Source organism: Lepisosteus platostomus, chromosome 17 (assembly GCF_059453375.1).
Source record: "Lepisosteus platostomus isolate fLepPlt1 chromosome 17, fLepPlt1.hap1, whole genome shotgun sequence".
Classification (NCBI taxonomy): Eukaryota; Metazoa; Chordata; class Actinopteri; order Semionotiformes; family Lepisosteidae; genus Lepisosteus; species Lepisosteus platostomus.
The window spans coordinates 22891204-22909011 of NC_142627.1; the positions used below are offsets into that span (position 1 = coordinate 22891204).

At 35.5% G+C, this 17808-nt stretch overlaps 1 protein-coding gene across 1 annotated transcript in view; it reads right to left on the minus strand.

Annotated features, from left to right (window-relative positions):
* The window catches only part of LOC148646414 (CUB and sushi domain-containing protein 1-like), a 611078-nt gene that overhangs the window by 104135 nt on the left and 489135 nt on the right, over positions 1–17808 (minus strand). The window contains exons 19-24 of the mRNA XM_088609709.1: positions 14356–14472; positions 13622–13837; positions 11632–11820; positions 4852–5021; positions 2225–2381; positions 13–204 (exon numbers count right to left, since the gene is read on the minus strand). Coding sequence (XP_088465835.1) covers positions 13–204; positions 2225–2381; positions 4852–5021; positions 11632–11820; positions 13622–13837; positions 14356–14472 — 1041 coding nt within the window. The remainder of the gene's footprint in view (positions 1–12; positions 205–2224; positions 2382–4851; positions 5022–11631; positions 11821–13621; positions 13838–14355; positions 14473–17808) is intronic.

Sequence of the window (17808 nt, forward strand, 5' to 3'; positions counted from 1 at the left end):
CAAAGCTCTTACCTATACAAGAAGGTAATGGCTTGTCCCACACTCTTCGATCCCCACTTAGACAGGTTAAAACACTGCTTCCATGCATTGTATAGCCAGGGTTGCAGCTGTATACCACAAATGTGTCAGCAAAATGCCCTTCATCCTGAATCTTGTATCCATAATTAGGAGTTCCTGGTTCCTCACATTTAACAAGATCAAAACCTATGAACAGGAGTTTGCATGTTTAATGAATTTGAAAAGTATACACTGCATATACTGTAAATAGAAAATACATGTATGATAAATATAATGTCAAATATGAATATAAGAGGAAATCATGTTTCAATGTTAAGTTAAAACTAAGATCCATTTTTTTTCTTTGGAGTCTTTGCATTGAATGTCTTAAATCAGAATCTTATGTTCAAAGATTGAACATTAAGATTTCAAATACCCGTCATTTTACAAGATAGAGAAAATTCATCCAAATACAACAGCTTGACAAAAAAATCTGAGTAATCTTTATTTTGTCAAATTCAAGACACTTCTAATTCTTTATAATAGTCAATGATTACCTCTTATATAACTATATTTAGTTAAAACAAACACTGTAAACCATGTTAAACTCCAACTCTAGCTGCAAATGGCTATACAGTAGTCTTTTCCAGTTTTCATTCTAATTCAGCAACTCAATCAACATGTGACACACCTGATGAAGGCTCCACAGCTGAAACATTGTGTTTCTTTTCTTCTCTTTTCAGCATGGAATTAACCTTTACTTGTGACTTTATCACTGTTTATCAAGTTATTAATGACAGCGGTAAAATTTAGTCCTGTTTGTTGTCTTATCCCAACCCTTGTCAGTATTCCCAATCTTGTTCTATCATTCCATTCTGTCCATACTTTTCCTTTCCCATCCTCTCCTGTAACACTACTCCAAAAATCCCATCCCACTGCAGCCTGTGATCTTCTTAACTGAACATCTTTTTGGAGGAAAATACAGGTTTGTACTGTTTGAGAAATGCAAATACCTTGTGTCTACACCTTCCTACCCTTTATTGGAAATTTATCCTGCATAAAATCATCTTAAAATATTTTTTTTATCCGCAAACTTCAGCTTCATCATCTCATTCATTTACAGAATTTTTGAATGAATATTTATTTCACTGTAGTGAAATTTTCATTAAGACTTTGATCACCTCACTATAAAGAAACATAAAATTGCTTTAAATAATGTCCAACCTTGATTCAAAAAGTGTTAAGAAAAATATAAAAGTAAAAAGACTGTTGGGGCAGTGTGAAAATCTTAGCTCAAAATGTACATCATTAGGTGTTACTTTCACGTTCAGTGAGCAAAATCCACTGCCACATGAAATTAGATTAAGAATTATTAGCTGTAGAGAAATAGAAGAATTAAGTTGTGTGCATTTGTGCTTTAACTTAAACTCAGCAAATGACTGGTCATAGGAATTGCCAGAAGTCTTCTGGCTACAGCAAGAGATGGATATCTATGAGATTTTGCTTTCCAAAGAGTAAGCAGTATTCCATCATAAATGTGAGTCTTTAAGCTGATGTAATGAACTAAACTTAATATGGAGGAAGACTATTAACATATCTTATGTTAAAATGGTAGTTAAATTAAAATGATTTCTATAAATTGTTAGAAGCTACCCTCATCTCTCTAGGTACATTACATGTTCTATGCAATGCAGTGCTTCTAAATCAAATTACAGTAATTAAATTTCAGTAACAGCTATTTCCACATGTTTTGTAGTTGTTGTATAGAATAGTAATAATCTGAAATGAAATAACAATGTAATTATTATTTAAGAGTGATTTTTAAAAAGGGGGCGGACCAGTGGCACTGTGGATAAGGATATAAAAATTATGATACCAGCTACAGATTGGACAGAAGGAAAATCAACATCCATAGACTGGGCACTCATTCCTGACATTATGTCCCTGTATCATTCCCATCATGGAAGCTCTTTGTTCAGTGACTCGAATTTACTTACTGTAAATCGCCAAAGCAACAAAGCTCCTATTGCAAACTCCACGCTGTCTGAGTGGACAGAATGTCCAGATTAAAATTCCACACATTCATATCCAGTATATAGAATTATGGTTTGTCTCTGATAAAGCCTAGAAGCTTAATTTCACCAGCCTAAAGTGCTGTTTAACATAAAAAGTCCTAAGTTATTTGTCATGCACTAGAGGGTTTTAGCGTCCTATGTCTATTACTCACTGCTATGTGTCAGTCTGAATCCTCTGTCAGTGCCAGACCCGTTGCTGTTGAATTCAAGCCACAGGTGGTTGGAGGTGCTGTTGATGATCACACCATACATGTCATTCTTAGTGAAGTTCCCAAGCAGTCGGGATGAGGAATCTTTTCCATCATATACCTTTAAAAATTCAAAAAGACACAATGTTTCTTGTTCCTGGGATATTCTCAGCTTGTTATCTCTGAAAGGATCTTTTAATGTAGCTTAATTCATCGCGCTTTGAAGTAACTTTGAAGAAGTGGATTGTAGAATACAATCTACACAGTCTTACTTCCCTCAGGCCACAGAGAGGATCACAGGAACAGAGGAAATCCATTTTAAAAGCAGGACACCACTAAAACACCTCTGATTCCTAATGCAAATAACTTCTTTTTACAGCAAACTCTGTCTTATGGGATTATGTTCATTTCCTCTCTTTAAGCCTTGATTAGCATGTGCCTGTTACCTGGTCTAGATGCCACATGTCATCCCAGTTAATCCCAAAAATGTTCAATAGTGCAGCAAGTAGAGTACCCATGGCATGTCCTCATCTCACAAGAAAGCCCTTCTTTCTAGACCAGCATAAAGACATATGATGTCCTGCTGGCATGCTGTCACATGAAGATAGGTCCACAGTAACAATAGATCTCCCAGGACATGAACAACATACTGTACTGTCATGCAGTCAGTTTGCCATAAATCATTGAAGTGTAGTGTCTGTAAGAAGCTACACACTCCTGCCCGGACCATCACACCGTGATCTCCCCATTGCTTGGTTTGTTTTATTCAAACAAATGTACTGAATTTCTCTTCACGTCTGTAACGCACTAATGTCCATCAGGTTGGATTACACAAAACCTTGACTCAATGTATAAGAGTACTGACAACTACAGGACTTTTCAGATACTCATCTTCCTGCACAACTGAAAAAAAGACTTGTCCTTTTTTTAACCATTTAAACTCTGTCTGCAACACATACATCTTTTAATTTGGATTCTTATTTATAAAACACCGATACAAATGGTGCATTAATCAATAGCATACTCCCTCATTACATGTGATAATCCTATTGTAATCTAGTTAAAATAATATGTATTTAATTATACATGTTATACGCAAAGAAAGTATGAACAGCAGATACTAATAGCAAAAAAGAGAACTGAACTGGAGAAAATGTGTCTTTTTATTTTGCATATATTTTATGAATTAAGGAAAGTGACTGAAACTGAAGTAGAATTTGGGTTAAGGCTAATTGCAAATATGATTTGGTCAATATCTGATATTACTTTATATATATATTCGATACATCACATATAATGTTGTTTCCTTAATTATGGGACATACTGTAGACTAGGAACTGCCTGGGTTGTGTGTTGAGGAATGTTTTTAATAGATTATCTACATGAAGGGAATTTTCCAATAACAAAATAATTTAGAGACCTTATACTGTAAAGACTTACTATATGTGCCTAATAATGTATAATAATAATAATAATAAAAATTTATGACTGTGGAATAAATTTCACAAGCACATATACTATACCGAGAGACATTAAAATCCAAAAAATAAATATTGGAACCAATAAAATTGATTGCATTTTAATGCCTTTCAACATATAAACAGCAGCATATTTCAGATACCATAACAGCTATAAACAGGCTGTACACTAGCTGTAATTGCTTTACAAACTCTGGCTCGTTGTCTCATTCTCAAGCCTATTTTCAGACTTTTTTTTTCAAAATAACATGAATACTTAATTAATGATCTTTAGGGATTGTTAACCATGTCCTTTCGCAATAATATTTAGTATGCATGAGGGGCTTACAGCATGTCAGTTTAATGAATTCATCTATGATTAATGATGAAGCAGAATATTGTCAGTCAGTCATAGTTTTCACAAGGGAAATTCTGCACAAACTTGGTGACTCTGCAGTCATGAATTGCACCACAAAGACTTTTTAACATTTTAAAGATTAAACATTTTAACATTATGAATTATAGGTACCACTGCCAAATTTAATTAGCAATTTATTTACACACAAAAACCTTCCCCCCCACCCACAAACCTGGCTTTATTATAAGGCCATCTCAAGATTCAACTTTGTTCGCTATGTTTGTTATTATTTGCACACTAGATTATACCAAACCAAAAGAATGTAAAGAACATACTGTATGTTCCTGGCATATAAAAAGTATGGCTTTTTAATTTTTGGTTCTTTATACAACATCAATTGTGCTCTTTCTCAAAGGAAACCCTAGGAACAAAGAGGTCTGTGATATTGTGCTTTTACTATTTGAGTATTCTCCACATGGAGTATAAGAAGCCGTCTCAACAGTGAAGTCTAGTTTTGTGTTCTGTATTAGGTGCATAACCTTTCTATATATGTAATGTGTATGCAATTTATGCATATAAAGATTGCAATTGAGACATTACTAGGGTTGTGACATTACATAGATAAAAGACTTAAATCTTTGTATTTGCAATATGTCAACATAGACCAATATTCAAAATTATTTACTGCCAAAGAGTGTCTTACTACAGTCAAAGACGTGGCTGAAGCATGAAGGCACAGCTATGCTCAGAATAGAATCTACTGGTACATGACCTACCCTCAGGTTATCTCCATCATGCAAGTGGAAGTTCGTGGCAGTCAGGCGGATTCCTTTTCCTTTCTCAGTTTCTATTTGATAAATGCACTCGTGGTTGTTGTCATAGTTGGATGGGTAGTTGGGAGACAACAATGTCCCTTCACTCCCGACAGAAGATGCTCCACATTCAGCTATGTATGAGATAACAGAGAACTAGATATTAACACATTTTCAAACAAAATCAAGTTTTAAGGCAGAAAACATCTTAATTACTGTATCTGTAAATGACTGTTAATATTTTCATTGTAGCTTGTGAGATATTGTAGTCTGGAACACCTGCAAAACAAAAAATTCTAACCCTAAAATAAAGATATTTTAATATAATTTCTGTTTCAAGCAAGCAAAGAGTTTTATGCAAAACATCCTGCATGTACTAATACCTCAACATTATCGGCTCAATGCTCCAAGTACTGAAAGAATTGTCACAGCAGTATAAACTTTAATCCATATTGATAGTCATGAGAACTGTTGCAGTCTGTCTGTGACAGCATACTTTTGCTAATGAACACACTGTTTCCATATAACCTTCTGAATGCAAAATTTTTGAGGGTTTCAAGGCCAGATATTGAGTTATATTTCACCTTGAAATTAAAATTTAAAAAGTTCCTAAGCTTTCAAATTGTAAGGAAAAAAATACATAGTGAGTTATTGCTTCTACAAATGTCATTTCTGCTTATATTATTCAGATGAGTGAAGCACAAAGCTATACAGCCTGCCACAATATATAGTATCTTAGTTAAAGTTTAAACCAATAAAAAAATAGATTTACCTCCTCTACTTCAGCATCAACGGCATTTGTTACAATAAATTATATACAATTATTATACTATACTACTGTACATAGTAATTACAATATATGTAATCACTGAAGACAACCTTCATCAGAATTAGAAAATATCAATCAAAAAGCTATTTATACACTCTTTGTCTGAAGTAATAAAAGTAATCAAATGTGATTTTGCAACAGTTAAATGTGATTTAAGAATTACTGAAAATTTGGTACCTACTCTCTTAAAATTTAAATGATCTTTTGTGGGTGGCTGGGCCCAGTGCAGTGAGTAATTCTTACAAAACATTTTATTTACTACTTGTATTTAACTGTTTTCTAAAAATGTGTATTCCACTAATGCCATTATCTTGCTTATCAGAAAGAGAATCCGTCTTCCTTATTGTTAACTAATTAAAATAATTGGTGTCTGTTACTCACAAAACATTGAAACTGTCTAGAGCTTCCAATGTCCATGTATTTAATATTACAAAGTGGTTACAATGTTTGCCTGAAATATAGAGATGTCAGCTGGTTTCAAGACCTTGAGAAGCAGAATATGTTTATGTTTCACTTTTGGGAATCTTATTTTCCTGCAAGTTATTTTTTGAGAATTTGCCAAAGAATATGCTTGAATTAGTTACCATAATAAGTACATTTAGCACAACCCTGATATTTTTGGTGATATTGAAAAATGATCTCAGTAGCTTTGTTTTCATGCTTTACTGTGTGTTTGTGGATTGTTTTAATCTCAAACAGATTCTGTTTGAACACAGTATTGTGATTTTAGTTATCTTGGGGGATTGTATCCTTTTCCTGCAGCTTTTAAGACCTCAGTTGCATTTCACATTTTCCTTGGGATTTAAACATGTCTTGCTTGTACTAGCTTACGTTCCCATGTGCAAAAAGGAATACTTTGAACTCCTGTTCTGAATTCATTTATTTTTTATTTACAGGCTCTGCTTCAGAAGCCATGAAAGACAAGCTTCTAATAGCCTAAGTATACCAAATCTTTTTGACAGTCCACACTTATTCCCTTCATGTAACTTTAGTTTAAGCGGAGACATGTGTTAAAAATTCTGCATGCACAAATGAATTTATATTCTTTGTGAATGTGAACACAAAATGTGTAGAACTATTTAGAAACATGATTTTTTTTCTTTTTATTATTGTGACCATAATGGGTAAATGCACCGTTAGATTGATTATGAATCAATAGTAATAACTCAATAATCATGCATTTTCTAAAAGTACAAACATTTTTCACCTGTCAAAATGTCACCCAAATAACACAGCTGTTTGAGTTTGAAATTGCATGTCATACATTATGTGGCAAGTTGTTGGCTTAAGGGGGGTTCATACTTCAAATGTAGCCACAAGAGGGCCCTGACACCCTCTGATATACAGCTTAATTCTTTAATTGAGGAAAATCGTGTGAGAATGCAGCCCCAATATAATAGTTATGGGGTATGCTCCTTGTGCTCTCCAGGTGAAACTGAGTACCTGGGACAGGGAGAGGAAGAAGGCAGCCTATTGCAGACTCGTGTAGGCACCCAAGTGAAAATGCACCTGAAGCCAGAAGAGGAAATGACTTCTCGCTGAACCATGGCCTTATTTTAAAAAAAATCAAAGGTGCTCAAGTAATACTTCTGAGTCTAGAATGCAGGAAAATGGGGGTTTACTTATAAAAAGACCATCCAATTCCCCATTAAGGAAAAGGAATTCCAACCCAACAGAACTTACCGGTGTTTCTCCGGCATTGAATGGGAACACCAAGTGCCTCTGGTGTCCCTAGGATGTAAGGCCAGAAAAATGAAAGACATCTTTTGACAATGGAGGCCTGATTTTATACTGAAACGCTTTCCTTTATCACTGGGTCACCTGGCGGCCCAGACATCTGTTGACTAAAGAAGCACCATATACAGTGGTAGCCAAGGGGACCGGAGAGACTATCCTGTGACCAGGCTGAAAATAAGGATAAGACAAAAGATCCAAACTGTCTATGGGTGACTGCATGGTATTGTCCAGTGTTTCATGCATTAGTAGTGGCCACGTTGACCGAGAACACTCTGGAATAACCAACCCCAAAACAGAAACCAAGGAGGCTTTTAGCCCTGAGGCTTTTGAGGCAGACTACCAAACCAATGGACCTCTATTTACCATTTCCAGACAGATGGTTTCAAAGAAAGGTTTAACTGTACTATGAATCCAATGCAGAAGAGAGTAGCCGAAAAGCTGGCTGAAAGTGGAACGCCTTCCTGTCCTTGCTGATATTTTTTTTGTTTTGTTTTGGACTTCTTATTTCGGAGACATCTTAGGGGGCTTCCCAAGAGCAATAAAAACATCACAGAACATATCAACCATTTACAACTAAAGAAAGAACCTATGGTGTCCTTGATGCCATGCAGAACAAGGTTAAAGGTAGACAAAATGCTGGACCTTGATATCAGAGAAGAAAACAACAGACCTTGGTACAGGACAACCCCATGATCTTAATTTTAAAGTTCATTAGAAAAGCAAATTCAAAATTTGATTCAGAATGCAGGTTAAATCTATTGCATTAGCTCTTAAATGCCCTTAAGTACTGTTTTTGCTAAGTCTGGAGTTTTTTTTTTAAAAAAGAAAACATACTAGATTAGGGTCATCGGTACACAACACCAGGAGCTTTGTTTTCAGCACCTTTCATAGTTGCAAACCACCGAAAGCTTCCAGCTGTATCAATAAGAGAGCAGCCACCATCCTTCAGCACTGCATCTTCTCAGAAGATAATTGAGATCTGGCAAGTGGGTGTGTCTGAGGAGCACACCTACATTTCTCATTCTCCTGAGCAGCGGCTGGAGTAACTACCACAGAATCCAGGGTTAACACTGGAGGGGATTCCAAACTGTCTGGGCACATACTAAAAGCATAAATGGTTTGTGGTTGCATTTAAAAAAATATGAAATGAAAATGTGATGCAACATATAAAACGAAATGAGCTCATTTCTATGTGAAAACACATAGAAGATGAGTTTCATAAATGAAATAATTAAACCAGTTTTGTAGAGACTAAAAAAGGACAAATGTGCCACCTGTTCAGTGATACTGAATAATACTGATTTATAAATTACTAACATTCAGGGTGCCACCTTATTATTAAGAACGTCTGGCTTAATAAAACATTATTCCCATTCTGGATAAGGTACTAATTACCTATATAAATTAAATCTGACTCTGTTAATCCTACTATCACTGTTAATTGTGTCTGCTTTTCTATTTATCTGTATGGATTTAAGCATGAATAGCTAGGGGCTTCAAAAATAAAACTAGCCAGGGGCTAGGAAATAATGTCATTGTAATTTACACAAGATAACTTTTAACTGCAATTTTAAACGATTTGAGTAGTTACCTAAATGCAATTGTGTTTATATACCGTAATTTGTATTTCTCCTTTCTGTGTAATTCAAGATTAATCAAATGTGACAGGGGAAATGACTTTACTATAGTGTGGCTACAGTTGTTTTGATTTAAAGGGCAGTTTATTTAGTGTCAATGTATTCCTCTTTCTGACCTTATATGCCAAATACATTATTAAGAGGGCATAAAAACACTGCTTAAAACCCCTTCAGCCTGGAACAGATATAAACATTACCCTGTCTTGCAAAATCCAACACTGATATTGAATAATAATGAGTGCTTTTAAAAAAAACTCACAGTTGTACACAATAGCACACATTATATACAATAGAATTAAGAATTAAGAGGAAGAAAAAAGTGTGGACAGATCTCTAAAGAGAAAAACACGCATGAGTGAGAAAGCCTGAAACAGCAGATCCCACATTCATTCATTTAATTGGTCATGAATATAATATTAGTTTAGATAATTCAATACATTATATAGGAGAAATGGAACCTCGAAAGTCCTTCTAAATTCCAGTTAACACATGGACCAAAGTATTCTCTACAAATGAAGCCTGTTTGATATCTAAGGACCAGTTCTAAGACTGCATTATGCATACCATACACCTAATATTCTATTTATTTATTTTAGTTTTTTACACTATTAACTTTCAATTCATTGCACCTCACCTGTGAAATTGTACTTGATCATTTCAGTTTCAAACATATTAATAAGAAAATGATCATATGCACCATCTACTCTACATCTAATCACTTTACAGTGTGGCAACAAAAGCACTATTCCCATTCGTATCGTTGTGAGTTGCTTATAGTGAAATGGATTCATTGGATATTAAATCATTTATGGATTCATTGGATATTAAAATCCTAAAGACAGTACTGTAAGTGTTAAAACGAACACACAAACTACATCTGAAACTACAAATACTAGTACAAACCAGCTGAAGTCTTCACTTGACTTACTGAGTACAACAAATCAGGATGTATAAAAAAACAAATACTTTGAAAAATACATTGAAGAGGGATTCGCTTTGACTGGTAGGTTTTCAGCACATCTACTGAATACATATCTAATCTCAGACAGACACCTGGAAAGAGCAGAAGCAGCAGCGGTAGTGTCTGATTTGGTCTGCAAATAAATAAGTGTCATCAGCATAGCAGTGAAACACAGGTCCATGATAGCAAATTATCTGATCGAGAGACAACAGATAGTCAAGGTCTCAGCACAGATCCTCTGGGTAAGGTGGACATCACCAGAGAAATGACATTTAAACCAATGAAATTTCCAAGTTGTCCAGTAGGATGCTATGAATAACAGTACCATAATATACAATCAGAAGGAGAAGAATATGAGATCACTCAAAAGTCATGAACCATTATCAAATAACTAATTTATCTAAACATGGGCTATTTCATTGCTGTGTCTGTTTAAACCCTATAAAGACTCGAAGAGCACATCAGATTCAAGGTTTAAAATTACAACAAAAGATCATTGAAATTAATTATTCAAAGATTCCATAATTTTTGTGAGCTGAGGAAAATTAGCAAAGGGATAGTAGTTGTTAAACACTTCGGTGTTGTGTACAGGTTTGTTTACCTTTTCCTGAATTTCCTGAAGAAAGTGATATTTTAGAATGCTATTAAACATTCTGAAACTGAATATAATTTATTGCTATTATTATTAATAATTGCTGTTTGCACTTCTTATTTTTGAATATCATGTATTTTATATTCTGTTGTTGTTTTATAACCTAATAAGATAGCTTGGCCCTTAGTGGCAGAATATTTAAATCTGTTGGTTTAATTATTATGTTTTATTAGAGTTTGTGGTCTAGTGAGCCACTGTAATTAAATTGAAGTGCATCCATGGAAACCTAGTTCTTATGAGATGGGAAAAGAAAGATAACATGGAGTATTGCCTCTGATTGCTGATTTTATTTGTACTGTGCTAGTGCAGACGTTGCCTCTAATTCATCTGTCTGAAAGGAAATGTAATCATGGATAAATCCCTAATTGTCCTGATTTTGTCCCAGAGAAATCATACAGAAGCTCATACCAGAATAGCAGAACACAGATTAAAGATGCTTCACTAAAGTGTAACAAAGTAATCTCAAATGTTTCAATCAGTAAAGAACAAATACAGCATACTTTGCCAGGCTGAGTTGTGTCGTTTATTTGTAAAATATTTTCGATGCCTTTGCTCAATCAGTATGATCCTATTCTTCACAGAATCATGTCAAAAAAGGAATGTCTTAAAATTTGCTTATCTATTTATGATCATTGTAGGAAGCAGATCTTGCACATGTCTTGCACACCTACTAATAACCATTTATTTTAATACTTTGAAGATGTCTGGCAAATGTAAGAAATAATACGAGACTCTCACAGAACAAAAACTGTAATACTTTCAAGAAATAACAGGAGTATCTAGTATTTCTGTCTACTAATCTGAACAAGCACAACAAGCCTCATCTACAGAATTTAATCACCCAATAGGTACAGTATCACTGTCTTCTGATGTATGCAATGTGCTGTCCAAATTCATATGAATGAAATGAAAGCATGTGACCACCTACCCACACACCTTGGCAGAGGTGCACTCCAAACACGCCGGCCACCTCCTAAACAGGTGATCTTGTTATTGCCTTCAAGTCTGTAGCCAGGGAAGCAGGAAAATATTAAGGAGTCCCCAACTCCAAACTGGAAGCCAATTCTCCTACTGAACGCTGGAACTCCGGGATCATCACAAGGTTCAAGATTGTATTCTGTAAACAAAGTACTAGAGTCACTTATGGGAGACAGCTGAGGGGGGTTATAAATTTAAATACAGTTTAACAGACTAATAGGGGAGAAGATGTGTACGTTATTGCAGAGTGTCCGTTACATTATGAACGTCATGTTTTCAGCCCCAAAATACACTATTACAAGTAAATATACAGTATACCTGTTTACATGCCTTCTGGATCTTCTATCTTATTTTTTAATAGCTGCAATACAGCTGCAATCAACACAGTCAATAAAAATCCTTTGTGTGTCTTTTTATCATAAATAAACAAGCTTTTTCTTTCATGTAGCATAAATAAACAGTATTCTATATAATTTGCTGAAGCATATGAAACAAACATACTTCATAAATGATTGACATACCCCTATAGGACATTACTAATATAAATTAATTTTAAAACTATGTAGTATGAAGTTGTGAATATCTGAATATCTGAAGTACTACAAATTAGGAGTTTCATCTTTCCACTTTATTTTCATTTATTCCATTTCCATTCCATATCCATTTTATTCCATTTTATTCCTTTAAATCAAGAAGCGAAGCGAAACGAACCGAAACGAAGCGAAACGAAGCGAAACGAAGCGAAACGAAGCGAAACGAAGCGAAACGAAGCGAAACGAAGCGAAACGAAGGCTAAGCCGAATGGCACCGAAGTCAAACGAAAGGCCCCTTCATTCTGAAAACCCCCAAGTTATATACTGAATAAGCTGTGTCCTGATTGGCCGAGAAGCTGATTGATGATGATGCAATACGGAAACAATGATGAAATGATGGACCAATGGGGGAGGGAGAACAATCAAAGTCAGGAAGTGTGGAAGTGTGGAACACACTAGGACATAACAATGGATATAGCACTCAGTTAATTGTTGTGTTTGTATGCACTGCAAACAAACAAATGTTTCTCTTGAATACTGTCAAGGAAGTAAGGTGTTCAAGCACACATTCCTTGAACTGTATGTGTAGTCTAAAATATTTGTTGAACACAAGAAAAGCTGAGAAATGGGAAAGTCTCAGACTTGCTGCAAACTGTGATTATACAGGAAGACCAATAGTACACTTCTAACATATTACATTGGCAATCATTACGTAATGATATTCAACACGTGCATGTTTAACGACTATGGTACGAGACAGATGGATCAGGGTAATGCACCCCATAATTGCCTTCAGATGGCTGTTACAAAAGCCAGAACACACCCCTGAGGCAGGTACTGTGAGGTACTGTGCAGATGCCATGCATTCATCTGTGCTAATGATGGGAATATTACATACTGATCTTGGGATTTTCATTTGCATCCTCCAAACAGTCCCACGATGTTACTGGACCAAAGTAAAGAGCCTGAAATCTTGAATGATCAAGGTGTATACTCTAATTTTGGAATATTTTATCCACCATTTATTTGGTTATTTTGTTATATTTTACATCTTATACTGTAGCTCAACAATTTACAACTTTGTGATTCTAGACAGCTTTTTTTGTTGGGTAAAATTTATTTGGGAGTGCATTTAGAGACTCCAGATTTTACATCTTTACATATTTGACAATCTATTATTTTCCCTGCTTTAGTTTACTTCAAATATTATGTGAGCGGCTGGTCAGAAGATAGTTAGCAGTTGTTACAGAAAGCTAAGAACATGACAGAGAAAGTGTTCCTATAATATTCCTTAAAATCGGGCCCACCTGTGCTTATCATGTATCATCATTCATTTGTGGATACTGGGCGCATCTGAAACAGCACATTGGGGAAAAAAAAGTAGAAAGCAAATGAAAGCACTCTCACCTGAAAAAGTAATGTTAAAGCCTTCGTATGACATGGAGAAGTCGGAAACGAACCGCAGCTGTGCACTGAAAGTGCCGAACAGGCCTGCTTTGATGGAGGGCGGCAGGACAGAGCCAGTCAGCCTTGCAACAGGCTCCGTAAAGCTTCCGTCTTCCGTGATCAGCAAATAGTCGTGAGAATCCTCCAGGTGAAAGGTGTGAAAAAAAAGCTGTACTCCTGGAAATGTGAGAGGAGACAATTGGGGGGTTTGGGAACTCGCTGAAGCCATGAAGTAGACGCAGATTTATAATTCATAACCCTCCTTATAGCCTAGTAGTTAGTGTTGATTGAAACTATGTTCTGCCTGTCTTGGCTGTAAGTTTCAATCAACACTAACTACATGCCTAAGCACATTAAATCATAATTACTCTCCAGATTAGCTGATGATACAAGTGCAGTTGTATCATCTAAATGCAGCTATAAATATTTATGTTGCATGCAACATTCTGGAAGATATTGTCAATTAATTTTTATATGAGAGATATTTTCATTTTCCTTCCACTTTTCTGGCAACTCTGACTGCATGGCAGAAATCAGTAGAAAAAGAATAAAAATAAAGCACTTCATTTTGTTCTAACCCTGCACATAATAAATGACAGTCAGTTTCAAACGCACAGTGTAAGAGGATAACATATGCTGACGTCTTCAGCTTTACTCCATCATCCTTTTAAAGGGATTTAAATCATTGCTCTTACCTTTTCCATGAGATACCTCAATGGTCCAAGTGCAGTTCAAAGAATTTGGATAGAAATCCGGAAACCCAGGTGACAGCACAGTACCACTTCTTCCATGAATGTAACCACCGCACAAAGCTTTCCAGAAAGAACACATAATATACAGTACAGAACATTGTAAGAGACAATGTGTGTTTGAAAAGGAATACAAGCTTATCTACGCTAAACATGAGTGGAAACATCAGCATTTCATTTCACTATGCAAATATACTGTAATCTTATAATAAAAGAGCAGAAATGTGGATATAAGTAAAGGAAAAATATTATGGCAGTGGGAATTCAATTGTTATTGTTCCAAGCTGAAACTAAAAAGAAGTGTGTTTAGGACTGAAATCAAGGAGATTTTCTTTACGCAAAGAGTTATGGATGCAATGGGTCCAACCATTTTTCCTGTGTTTCTTCCTGAAAGGGCAGGATGAGATCCTAGGATAGGCTACTAGCATCCAAATGAGCAAAATTGAGCTAATGGTCTCCTCTCATCTGTAACTTTTTTTTTCTCCTTTTCTGTACAAGATAATATAACAGTCAACATCACAGATATTATCAAATATGCACTATATAGTGCATGTACTGTATATATATGCAGTTCAGTTCAATTTTTGTACAAGTTGCATTAATGGTGAGAAACTACAACATTAAAAACATTTTGTCCATAATCTACTATATCTATTCTACATTTTGAGAAGTATATTCTTATAGAAACATTATCCCTAAGTACAGTCTTCCTGATAGGGTAAGGAATAGCTTACATACTGTACATGAAAAACTTTATGAAAATAGCTGAAGTGTATCCAAAAAGAAAACTTAATAAATATTAACTATTAACTAGTAAAAACCCCAAAACCTGCTGAATTCATCATTCATAGAGCATGATAAGAAAAGCAGAAACTCTTATTTGCAAGGTCAGAAAATGGAAAGAAAGAGAAAAAGAATTTCATTTTACTCCTACACCCACCCACTGAGGAAAAAATAAATCAACTGAAGGTGATACTAAAACTACTATTTGCTGTGTTGTCAGTACTTTCTACTTATTTGACTATGATAATGTACAGTAAGAAATTGATTAATAAATCTAAACCAGTGAGGCAAAGGGGCACTGGGGAATGGAGTGTTGAATTGTTTTATTTGGTAACAAATCTAAAAAGGTAAATTGACTATAACACAATTTTATCTAGAATATTTTATACGTTTATTTATTTTAATATATCTTTTGCTTAAGATTTCACACACCTAATGGTATGCATTTTCAACAATTTATATTTTATCATATCTTCTGTCAATATATCAAGCTGCATTATGTCTTGGGCTGTGGAATGATTGGTGATGACTGCACAGGTAATACGCTGTATAAATCACCATATATCCCAGAGGTATAAATCGTTATTCAATCACTAAGACTGTCTTCATGAAACAAACAAGCATCACTTAATTACAAGAAAGCCCACCAGGCGACTATGTGCATTTAGTAAGACTCATCCCCCTAACCTGTTCATTTCTTCAGCAGAAATGAACGGGACATTGGTGACATTCATCTTGTGTTTTATGTCATTTCACCCAATTGTTTCCCAGTGATTAGAATCTTTTGCTGACAGGCACTGAATTCAATAACCTCAACAAGCATTTAATTTTGAGCAATACACTGACAAAAAGTACACATGATAAACCTTTAGGATGCTAGCAAAGAAAGATTAAGATACTTTTCTTAGTAATTAGTGATTCTAGACATGAACGGTGCAGTCGTACAAATACCTAGGGGTACACCTGGATGATAAACCGGAGTGGACTGCTCACACTGACGCCCTGAACAGGAAAGGTCAGAGCCGACTATTTTTTTAGGAGGCCCAGGTCCTTTGGTGTGTGTGGAACACTGCTACACATTTTTTATGAATCAGTGGTGGAAGCGGCCATCTTCTACGCTGTTGTGTGCCGGGGCAGCAGCATCATGGCAAGAGATGTAAATAGGCTCATTAAATTCATCAAGAAGGCTGGATCTGTTTTGGGGCTGAGCCTAGACCCCTTGGAGGTGGTGGTAGAGAGGAGAATACTGTCCAAGCCATCATGAACAACGCCTCTCATCCGCTACATGGGACTGCTATTAGACAGCGGAGCACTTTTAGTAACAGGCTGCTCCAGCTACAGTGTTCAAGGGAACGTTTTCTTAAGTTCTTCCTCCCAGCGGGTGTCAGGGTGTATAACACTGCCCCAGGCTAGGACTGCTAGCCCTTCATCTGCTCATCTATAAACAGCATGTTGCACTCATGTACTTTTGGACATTGCATTGATATACTGTTTTTACTGTGGTATTTTCAATTTGTACCTACCTATGTGCATTTTGCACATCTTTTACTGTTTTACAGTGACTATTAACATATTTTGCACACATCTGTTTTTTCTAATTCTTTTTATTTTATTTTGTATTCTATATACTTATTTAATTACTCTAATGTTGTAGTTTACTTTTAATTTTAGCCTATCTCAATGTCTGTCTTGTTTGATGTCTGTCTTGCCTTTCTTGTGCTGGGCTGCTGTAACACCTCAATTCCCCTTCGGGATTAATAAAGTCTTATCTTATCTCTTATCTTAGTTTAGGCTTGTGTCATTGTAGTGTTACAGTGAGGAGTGAAATGCAGGGACATTTAGACACACTCTCTGTCCACATAGAGGGACTGTTTATGACAGCAGATGATGCTGACAAACAGCATGGACTTGAGAATTTAACACCTAGGATTTATGATACCAGCCCAAGATTACTGAATCTGAACAAAATAGCTTAAGTGTTCAGAAAACCATAGGAATGTTTCCTAGGTATTATAATATAAGTTCCTACACTGTCTTAAAACACTGATGTGAAAAAAGGAATCAATGACCATCTCTTGCTTCAAGACACATTGACCTCAGTCAGTGGCATGACTTCAGTGGGCATTTCATGAAACCAGATGCAGTGTGCAAGTGTGCTTTTCTAAGATTTATGCAAATATCACCCTCGCCATTGGTGAGGTTTTATTTCTCCTTAATCAGAGTATTTGAATGTCTACTCCCTGAGGTCACAAATAGTGCTGAAACATGATGCGCTCTAGGCAAGAAGTACTCAGATAGTAAGAGCAATGTTTATTTTGGCGATGCAATGTGAATGAAATTGCATGTAAACGACTGATGTGTGGCAGTATTATAGCATAAAGAATTATAATAGAAACACAGAACACCAGGAATAATTCTTCAATACGTCTTATGCATGGTTTCTATGGTTGACATTTATATTAAAGTCAGAAAAATCTAAAAAATCTTTTATCATTTTTTTACACAGTGCTTAAGCTGGGACGTGTTAGGAAATGGGGATATTCCCAATAAGTAACAGCTGCAGCTCAGACCTTCAGGCAATTGTCATTATTACCGGAGAGAAACGTTGGCAGTGAG